At 36.6% G+C, this 11,496-nt stretch overlaps 1 protein-coding gene across 1 annotated transcript in view; it reads right to left on the reverse strand.

Annotated features, from left to right (window-relative positions):
• Positions 1–267: 267 nt before the first annotated feature.
• CFH (complement factor H) overlaps positions 268–11,496 on the reverse strand; it is a 41,969-nt gene continuing 30,740 nt past the window's right edge. The window contains exons 5-7 of the mRNA XM_040453578.1: positions 10,618–10,809; positions 7,791–7,961; positions 268–509 (exon numbers count right to left, since the gene is read on the reverse strand). Coding sequence (XP_040309512.1) covers positions 283–509; positions 7,791–7,961; positions 10,618–10,809 — 590 coding nt within the window. The 3' untranslated portion in view covers positions 268–282. The remainder of the gene's footprint in view (positions 510–7,790; positions 7,962–10,617; positions 10,810–11,496) is intronic.

The following is an 11,496-nucleotide window of genomic DNA, read 5'->3' on the forward strand; positions in this document are numbered from 1 at the left end:
ATGGCTAACAAACACATGAAAAGCTGGTCACCATCACAGGCAGGAAAATACAAACAAAATGGTTTAGTTCAGATATTAGAATTACATTAGTTAGAGAAACTTATATTCATACACACATATTAAACATCAAATAGCATAAAATAGTTTTTAATTTTCAAAAATTTGATTTAGACCACGCTTAAAATTGTCTACTTTGAAAGGAATGTCTCTGTAGCCCCTGCTTTACACACACCGTAAGGCAAAGATTTGGATTTATTGTGTCCCCATTTTTGTTGCTGTCATTTAAGAGACAGTAATTTCAGAATTAAGAAGTAGGTCAAGATATGTAGGGAACTTACCACATCTTGGCTGAGGTACCCAGACAGTTTTAGTACATGTTGCCATTTTTTCTCGGTTTGAAGGATAAAAGCCAGGTTTACAATTATATGTGATTTCATCTCCACTTCTGTATCTGATGCTTTGGGGCGTGTAGTCACCATTTTGAATATTAGGAGAAGGACATAAGAATTCTGGAGAAAAAAGGACATGTGGATAATGTTGAAACCACTACCCATTGAAATAATCAAGTACATAAAAATATAGAAAGTGGATTTTTTTTTGTCCCTACCACAGCAAAAATTGGGATTAAAATGAGGATAGTCTTATATCCTTCCCACCATATCACTCATGTCCCAGTACTCTATCTCTTATCTGCTGTATTTGTGCACCCCTGGACTCTTGAATCCCTTTCCCTAAAGCCATAACATACATCATAATATTCCATATGTGGAATAAACTCACGACAAATCACTTTAACTCTTCTTTCCAACTATTCTTCAACTTCCTTGGCATCTGTGGTTGTCATAGGGACTATTTACAAATGGCCTGAGTCTCTTCCTTCCAGACACTTAATAGGAGTGCATATCCCTGCACATTTGAAGGAGACATGGCCCTGTGATTTGCATAGGACAAGGAAATGAATGTAAACTAACATGTTTCCCTTTAGGGAGGAAATTTTAAAAGCCATTGTGTGAATTTTTATGTTCTTATTTCCACAGCTGCAGGGATGAAGGAAAGTCATGGAGAGGTGATGTCTATATCCCTTAATTCTTACAGCTAATATAATGAGCAGAGTCCCTTCAGACCTACATTGGAAGTGAGCATAAATAGGAAATAAACTTTAATTTATTAGGCTATTGCAATCTTGGGATACATTTTTCTTACTGTAATAGAATAACCTAGTCCAGGGTTTGGAGAAAACCTATTTTATGTAAAGATAAAAGGTCTCTGTCCCAACTACTCAGCATGAACATAGTCCTAAAAGATACATAGACAAATGAACATGGCTGTATTCCAATAAAACTTTGTTTACACAAAGGGCACAGCCTGGATTTGATTTTCAAACTATAATGTGCTCTCCCATGACCTACTTTATCTTAATTCATAAAGCTCTTTCTCAGTTCTTTCTATCAACTTTTCTGTACCTCACCAATGGATCAGTTTGCAATACTCCTTTTCTTTTTCTTTTTTTAAATTTAAATTTTATTTTTTACTTTACATCCAAATTAGTTAGCACATAGTGCAACAATGATTTCAGGAGTAGATTCCTTAATGCCCCTTACCCATTTAGCCCATTTCCCCTCCCACAACCTCTCCAGTAACCCTCTGTTCTCCATATTTAAGAGTCTCTTAAGTTTTGTTCCCCTCCTTGTTTTTATATTATTTTTGCTTCCCTTCCCTTGTGTTCATCTGTTCTGTGTCTTAAAGTCCTTACATGAGTGAAGTCATACGATATTTGTCTTTCTCTGAGTGACTAATTTTGCTTAGCATAATACCCTCTAGTTCCATCTACGTAGTTGCAAATGGTAAGATTTCATTCTTTTTGATTGCAGAGCAATATTCCATTGTATACATATACCACATCTTTATCCATTCATCCATCGATGGACATTTGGGCTCTTTCCATACTTTGGCTATTGTTGATAGTGCTGCTATTGGGGTGCGTGTGTCCCTTCACAACAGCATACCTGTATCCCTTGGATAAAATACCTAGTAGTGCAATTGCTGGGTTGTAGGGTAGTTCTATTTTTAATTTTTTTAGGAACCTCCATATTGTTTTCCAGAGTGGCTGCACCAGTTTGCATTCCCACCAGCAGTGCAAAAGAGATCCTCTCTCTCCACATCCTGGCCAACATCTGTTGTCGCCTGAGTTGTTTATGTTAGCCATTCTGACAGGTGTGAGGTGATATCTCACTGTGGTTTTGATTTGGCAATACTCCTTTTCTAATAAAATATCATAGCTTTAAACTATTGTTGAAATGTTATATAACCATTTATATTGGTGCCATGTTGACATTCAGCATTGCCAGAAAATCATTTATATTCTCCCAAATTACTTCCTATTCCATTTCCCAAAGTAAGTGACTCATGATTCCTTATTTTCTTCAAAAGCCATCTAACACAATAGCTCCTTCATTGACAAATAAATTCTTGCATTCACAAAAAACAATTCATACCACAAACTGTGGATTCCCTAGATTTCTTTATAACATGCTTTTAACTTTGGCCATATCTGTTTTAAACTTTAGCCTTTCCCTTACTCTGATGATAAGGTGTTTTTTTTCATATTCATGTTAGCTTTTCAAAACTTTAATCTCCGGTAGAGCATCTCCCACAGAATAAACCATTGTTTATTCCTTCCCTCTCTCTTTTTGTCTACGATTCTCTCTTAAATGGATATGCAAGCTTCTCTAATTTTAAACTCCTTCTCTCAACCCTTTGTTCAAGGTAGTTGATGTACTACCTTCTCCTCTCCTTCACAACAAAGATCCTTCAAATATCATCTTACAATTAGTATCTCCAGTTTTCAACCTCCCATTTATTCTTCAATCAACTGCTATCTCTGGCTTCTGACATCGCCAACAGGCTGGTGGCACTCAGACAAAAGTCACCAATGTCCTCTAATTTCCAAATGCAAAAACTCTGTATTGCACATATCACAGTGCCTGGTACTATAGACCATGGGCTCCTTAATTATTTATTGAACTGAAATAGATAAAAACCCTCTGTAATATTTGACACTGTTGATCACTGACTTCTCGACATTCTCCAATGCCTTACATTCTTATGTCTTCCTACTATTTAATTTTGTCTGAACGGTATTATTTTCTTTTATTTCTAGTTGCCCTCCTTCCTCTGCTCTACTTAATTTTAGGCCCTGTCTACTTCTCAGATCTCATCTCCTACCAAGGTCCCACTTACTCTCTATACTACCAACACAATAGCCTTCTGTCTGATGTTCACACATGCCAGGCTTATTCATATCTCTTGCACTTTTTATTCCTTATTTCTTGAGTGATGCTCCTCTAGATCTTCCTGCTGACTCTTATCACCACTTCAGAAATATCTTGCCTGAAGACCCAACAAGTATTGTATGAATGAATATCTATGCTTTACAGTTGGTTCTACATGAGTATTTGTCCTTGATTTTGTTGTTTGCTTCTTCACAATCTCTCTGTGAATCAAGACACTTCAATGATAAAAAGCTATCATCATTACGCTAATAACTCTTCAGTGAGATCCAAATCCATATATCCAACGGAAGCTTCACATTAGACAGGTCCATGTGAGTAATTCAAAGGCATATCCAACTAACTACATGCCAAACTAAATCAACTTTTTCTCAATATATGCTTTCCTCCTGTGTTCAACATTTTAGTTTGTGACACAAAAACCTCATGACAGGAGCCTGGAAATTTATCCTACCTACGTTCTTCCCCTTCATTTCAATATTCATTCACACAACACATTCTATAATCTTATAATTATTGTTTATATACCTCCTACTCTTCATACCATGCTTCCACTGTGTACATCCAACTCCTAGAGGTATTATCAAAGTCTTAATTGGTCTTAAATTTGTACTTCATTCCTCCAGAATAAGCTTTAATAAGTCTCTATTCCAAACATGATAATATACTTTTTAGCAATGATTATAGTAGAGAGAATTAAATATGTGAGTACCTAACACAAATTTTAAGTATAATATCTCTACAGTGCCTGATTTTAATTTACACTACCCTCAGATGAGCCTTAAATGTGCTTATTTACTTTTATTTTTTCTCCTCACTTTATTCTGCTCTATCATATTTTCATAGACGTATTGCAGTGCAGTTTATTATATCCTGATTTTTACTTCATACTGTGGCTTAACTTAATTTTGAATTCAAAAGCTACAAGATATAAAAAACAAGAGTTTTATTAAGAGGCCAACAAAAAATATTGGGAGGATTTTGTCAAATAATTAAGAAATAAGATCTTCAGGTGATTACTCTTGAGCAGTGGACATAAATCACTTAATAAATTGTAATTCCCTATTTTCATAATTTCCATTCAAATAAATGATGCTAGTAAAACATTGCCAGGGCAAGTACCTCTATCTAAAACAGTACTGGAGAATGTCTGCATATGTGGGGTCACATTTTTTCCTACTGTTAGATACCACCAGTAAGCATTTGAGATAAGAACAATAATTTAATGCTAGCACTCTATGTTGTTCATCATCAGAAAATCTGACTTGTACGGAGAACAGATGGATTTGGAGCAAAGGTGGCTTTTATTTAGCAGGTCTTGGTACTTTTAATTATTCCTATAAATGATTTGCTGTCAGAGTCTGGTTCCTATTAGATGAAGAGACCAAAGTTTTGACAAATCACCTTCAAACAGGACCCCTGAAGGGCGCCTGGGTGGCTCAGTCAGTTAAGTGTTCAACACTTTATATCAGCTCAGGTCATGATCTCATGGCTCGTGAGATTGAGCCCCACAGTGGGCTCCATGCTGACAGTGTGAAGCCTGCTGGGGATTCTCTCTTTCCTTTCTCTCTGCCCCTACTCCCAGTCATGCGCGCGCTCTCTCTCTCTCTCAAAGTAAATAACATTAAAAAAAAAAAAAAAAAACCTGGCACATAAAATCATAAACCGGATGGAAGAAATTTTAAATATTTTATCCTAGGTTATTTTATTTTAATTTTATTTTAGTTCCAAATTTATTATAGATTTGGAGAAAGCAAGATCTATAGATTTGGAATTCATCATTACCGGCAGGTAGATCCTTCTATTGTCCTAGGAAAATAAGGAGAAGCATTTGTGATATACTAGCTAAGGTACAATGTAGAGTACCTTTTACTTTTAAACTTATTTTTAAATGTTTATTTATTTATTTTGAGAGAGAGGGAGTGCACGCACGAGGGCGTGGCAGAGAGAGAGGGAGGGAGAGAATCCCAAGCAGGCTCCATGGTGTCAGTGAAGAGCCTGATGCAGTGCTCAAACTCTAGAACCAAACTGTGAGATCATGACCTGAGCTGAAATTAAGAACGGTATCCTTAACTGACTGAGCCAACAAGGTGCCCCTGGAGTTCCTTTTAATAAAAGACTTCTCTGTATCCAGGTAATGAACCAGTGTTGTAACAGAGAGTGCATGCTTATTTAATTTGGGCTGAACCTCTCTTTATATATGTTGATGTTTAGTAAATTGTTTTGTGAGAGTATCCAATCTTAGCGCACCTCAATCCTGGCATCTCTCGCCCCAAAGAAAGGAGGATTCTAAGGCATCCTGTCTTGAGTTTTTGAGTTATACAATTGACTAAGAAAATGAAAAACAAATTCTAAAAAGAAAATGTTTTACAAATGTGGGATCTTTACTGTGTGTGTGTGTGTGTGTGTGTGTGTGCGCGTGCACGTGCATGGGTGTGGTGTAGATGGGTCAAGTTTCAAGCAAGCCTAGGAATTGTAGCAACACATATGGGAAAAACAGATTTCCCACATTAAAACAAATATGTGCTCAGCAACAGCTTTAAGCAGGTAGCTATGTGACCAAGAAAAAGAACTAACTAGACAACTTCTATGGAGCAGTCAGGCTATCCTGAGTCCTATGTCAAAGTAAAACTGAATTCAGATCCTGACGTCTTACTTGGAAGTAAGTAAATTTCATTGAAACCTGGAATGATGATTTATTCTAATGTTCACTGAAATGTGGAGTGATTTATTCTAATGTTTATACAGGACAAAGGCCTGATATAAAGTAAGGGGTTTATAAGTTATATTTTGACGACTGGATGGATAATTTAGCTCTCTAAATATTTAAGTCAGGCTCTGGAAGTAAAAAATAGGGCAGAAGTTAATGCCAGAGGACCTGTGCACCCACTTTCTTTGAGTAGGAGCCACAAATGCCATGAAGCCAAACAGCTGGACTCCACACATGATCCGTTGATCACAGATCTAATGTGGGTGATCACTGTCTTCTCATCACTAACCTCTTTGTAAAATACTTTCTTAACAATGCCTGAAAGTGGAGGTCACTCAGTTGTAAGGGGATATATTTTCCAAGGAGTTACTTGTGGACTCAACCCCAAATTTTTTTCGGGGGGTTGGGGTGCCTGGCTGGCTGAGTCAGTAGAGCATGTGACTCTTGATCTCAGGGTTGTAAGTTCAAGCCCCAGGTTGGGCATGGAGCTTACTTTTTAAAAAAAGGTCAAAAAATTAAAAAAAAAATTTTTTAAATGTTTATTTTTGAGAGAGACAGAGTGTGAGTGCGGGAAGGGCAGAAAGAGAGAGAGGGAGACACAGAACGTAAAGCAGGCTCCAGGCTCTGAGCTGTCAGCACAGAGCCCGACACAGGGCTCAAACTCATGAACTGCAAGATCATGACCTGAAGTCAGACGTTTAACCGACTGAGCCACCCAGGTGCCCTCAACCAAAAAATTTTTTAAAATAAGAACAAAATCATTCAAAATCTAACTCTAGTTTTTGTAAGAGAGGATCATTAAACAAGGTTTACCCATGGAATTATGAATCCTATGATTAAAAGTTCAGAGAGCTCTTACGAGTTCAACTCTTCTCACCATCTCCCCACCTACCCTGGGCCACAATATGACCATATCTATAAAAGTCACCCTTTTAGAAAGGCACTTGACCTCTGATTTCATGTAGGATAGCATTTGTAACTTGTTTCACTCGCTGTTGCAGACCGCATCCGAAGTTAACGCACCCTTTTCCATAAATGTTTGCAAACAGCTCAACACAGTTGTTACCGTGCGACATGTAATAGCTGTACCTTCTTGCTATTCTTCTAATGATACGATGTCTTAAACTCAACCTTTTACAGTTTTGCATCTGGACCACGATAGTTTGAAACTCTCTCTTTTGAAATGAGGTAGGCTAAGTAGAACACAATATTACAGACATAACTTTTGGTGGGCACGAAGCACAGTTGACGTGGATTCTACATCTGCACAATATCCCCCATTAGGAAGCCTAAAAGGGTTTGGTGGGTGCCCCCTGCCACCCCCCTGCATCATCATCACTATTGATTCATATTACGCCTGTGCTTAGTGAAATCTCTAGTTATTTCCACTTAATTTCATTGTTAATTGAGGGTTCCCTCATATGGTATTCATCTCATTTACTTTGTTTGCAAAGCTAACTGCTCGGCTTTACAAGAGCAATCTGTCTGAGAAGTAATCATGCCTGGGAAGCCTATTATTGCCCTGGCTCTGCTCTAGACTTGATTTTTGACCGCAGACCAACTACTTAATGGCTATTGAACTTTTCTGTTCCTTTTATGTCTATCTTCAGAACGAGAGAATTATACCAAAATTAATTTTTGCACACATAAAACGTTAAGTATATCATATTTATGAGTTGGTTCTTGTCAACATTAACGCTCCATTGTGAGAAAAAATAGACTGCTTCACTGTAAGGAATACATGAATGAAAAGAATTGATAAAATATATAGAAAGGAAATATAACGTTACCTTTACATGAAGGGGTTGGAGTCCATCCCGATGCAGTGCATATGGCATCTCCTTTACTACTGTATTCATAACCCTGGTGGCATGTATACTGAAATCGTTCGTTTTCCTTGTAAGTTTTCTTCAGAGATGCAGCATTTCCATTTGCGATTTCTGGCTTTTGGCAGGAAATTTCTAAATATAAGGGATTAAATTCCAAAATGTTTGTTATATATTAAAGAGCCATGTCTAAGACATAGTTAAAGATACAAGTTTTGTTTCCTTTAGGCAAATCAGACAATGAAACAAAACTTCTATTTTGACATGGATGCCTGAATCATTTATCTGTTGTTTTTAATTTTGATTTTTGAAATAAGGTAAAATTCTGATTAAACTGCTGTTGCTAGGGGTGCCTGGGTGGCTCAGTTGCTTAAGTAACTGGCTCTTGATTTTGGCTCAGGTTATGATCTCATGGTTCCTGGGATCGTACGTACCCTGTCTGTGGCTTCCTGCTGGCAGTGTAGAACCTTCTTGGGATTCTTTCTCTTTCTTTCTCTGTCCCTCCCTTACTCATGCTTTCTCTCTCTCTCTTTCTATCAAAAATAAATAAATAAATAAAAATTATGTTGCTTATTTTATTTGCTTTGAAGATAAATTAGTCCTCTTCAAGTAGATAGTGGCCAGTAATGATACCAACTATATATATATAATTGGGTATAGATATTTAGGATTATTGTGATAAACATTTTCACCAAATGACTTGTAAAAATTATGTATTTTCTAGTTATCGATAATAGAGTCATAATTGGCATAACACTTTGTCAAAGAAGTTAATTTAACCGATTGTCATTATACCTATGAATTACATCTTCTGTTTTTGTGGCTTTACCATCCATCAAAATTTTCTGTCAAGAAAACCCCAAAACTGGCCATCATATTTGCCCCCATCTTCTCTCAAACATTTCCCCCTGGGATTATGGCAACAATAACTAATTTCCCAGATGCTATTCTCGCACCTCTGTAATCTATTTTCCTGTTTGTAACTTAATGACTGTTTTTCTTGTCCCTTCATCGCTCCGTTGAAGGATTCCACTGAAATCCTCCATCGATTCCCAATTCAGTCTGAATAAAAGCCAAATTCTACAGCATGATATGGAGCACCTTAGAACCTTGCACTGGCCTATCTTCAAGCCATCACTGACCTACCCCTACTTGCGTCCTACACAACGGCCTCGAAGACATGGAACAGGGGAGCTTCAGGCTCCTGGAAGCCTCACTGCATTTGTACCTTCCTCTCCCTGAACTTCTCCTGACTGATATACTTTTCCCCTCCTCAACTTCGTTGGAAAAAGTCTCATTCTTTCTTCAAAATGTATCTTATGCATGAGTTATTCCAGTAAGGTTTTACTAAGCACAGAAATTTAGGTTTTTTTCAAATTTTATTTATTTTGAGAGAGAGAGTTTGAGAGAGACAGTGAGAGAGAGAGAGAGTGCGTGAGTTGGGGAGGGGCAAAGACAGAGGGAGAGAGAGGATCAAGCAGGCTCCACTCTGAGCGTGGAGCTGGATGCCAGGCTGGATCTCATGACTGGGAGATGACAACCTCAGTTAATATCAGGAGTCTGATGTTCAACTGACTGAGCCACCCAGGTGCTCAGAAATTTAGTTTGAAGGAGGAAACCCCATCTGTGAGCCTCTGGGGTATACAGTATTTGCTGTGCTGAATAGAAATATGATTGCCATTACTGACTTGAAGAACTAATATTGTTAGAGAGAATTTTTAAGAACACAAATGCTTTTCCCTGCATCTCATTATAGGATAGACTAAACTAAGAAAGTGTGAATTTTAGAAAAAATATTAAAAAAAATAAATATGGCAGATATATCTGCCAAACAAGTATTGGTAAAATGAAGTAGACTGACCATAATGTTTCATTACAAAAGCCTGATCACCATACTGGTCATGATGCACTGGTTAGCAGTATTATAACTAAAGAAATCTTTTGTTTTAAATTTTTTTAATGTTTATTTATTTTTGAGACAGAGAGAGACAGACCATGAACAGGGGAGGGTCAGAGAGAGAGGGAGACACAGAATCGGAAGCAGGTTCCAGGCTTTGAGCTGTCAGCACAGAGCCCGACGCGGGGCTCGAAGTGAGATCATGACCTGAGCCGAAGTCGGACGCTTAACCGACTGAGCCACCCAGGCGCCCCTATAACTAAAGAAATCTTGACTTGCAGTTTACTATAGAATTTTTTTTAAGAGGCAGAAAGTTATTTAGTGAATTCAGTTTAGTTCCACAATATTTCTCTACAGTGCAAATATAAAATAGGACCCCATTCTAGAAGTGTTATTCAAGAACAGAATGTATAATGATATATCAGTAGAAATAAATAATGACTTTTTGATCTTACAAATTAAAAGAAAACCTGTTCTGTAGGCCAATATTAAATCTTGCAGCAGAAATGGTTAGTATTCTATTTGAGCATGAAAGCCCATTACAATTTAATTATGGATAAGACCATGGAATTTGGTTTCAGATAACCTAGGTTTGAATCTTAACTCCATCGTTATGCCATCATAACCTTGGTCATGAGATGTAAGTTTTTTGCCCCACAATGTCCTCAGTTATAAAATAGAGGTGAAAACAGTGCATAAATCACAGTCCTTTTGAAGGTAAAATGGAATGTAAAGAACTTAGATCAATTACTGACAAATAGTAAGTGCCCAATAAATGTTAGTTTTAATGTTATTAGTATAATTAGTATTATTCTATGCATAATATTTAAAAGTGCAAATTTTCATGAGAAAAACTAAAACTGTCCGATCCCATGAACAGTAAATGTATCTTACCCACACATTTTGGGCTTTCTCCACTCCAAACACCATTTGTTGAGCAATGTATTTCTGCAGGCCCAACAAGCGTGAAGCCTGAATTGCACACAAACCGTACTACTTGTCCAAAAGTATATTCCTTGTCTAGTTCCAATGCGCTACTGGTCAATCTCCCATTCTCTGGATGTGTCACTGGTAAACACTTAACAACTGAAAAAAATAAATATAACTTTTCCTAATAGAATTTGACAACTTTATTATGAAAAATATGTATATATACACATACAGGTATAAAGTCATTAACAAAGAAAGATTGGGGGAATTACTTAATTTTTTTAAAGAAGCATTTCATAAACCTGTTTGTTGGATATAAAGGCTTATAAATTTAAAAAAATCAATAAGCTTATCTCTGATTATTTTCTATGAGATCGGACAAAGAAAAAATTATTTCTTTGAATGTCAGTTTACATTTTTACAGTAACAAATAAATGTTCCTTAAATAATTGAAAAATATAAAACTTGAGATAATTAGATGAAATTTTTCACTTAAGCCCTAGGATAATATAACACTGTATTCCTAAAAGGTATAAATGCAAACTTTCTGATTCTATTTCTTTCAATAGATAAACAGTCCTTAATTTTCCTTCCTCTCCCACATCAGTGCTCAAAATAATCTGAGTATTCCTTTTGATTTTACTTAATATTTTCCAATACCTTGTAGGTTATGGCATTTAAACTTTATTTTAGAGTAGAATCATCCAGGATGCTCATTAAGATGGAAATTCTATGGCTGCGCTATTACCTGAGATACTGACTTAATAGGTTTTTAGTAACCCAAAATTTCAGCTTTAAACAAGCACCTCAGGTGATTTCAGTGTAGATGTTCCTTAAAACATT

Source organism: Herpailurus yagouaroundi, unplaced genomic scaffold, assembly GCF_014898765.1.
Source record: "Herpailurus yagouaroundi ecotype Mexico unplaced genomic scaffold, PumYag 209, whole genome shotgun sequence".
In the NCBI taxonomy this organism is placed as follows: Eukaryota; Metazoa; Chordata; class Mammalia; order Carnivora; family Felidae; genus Herpailurus; species Herpailurus yagouaroundi.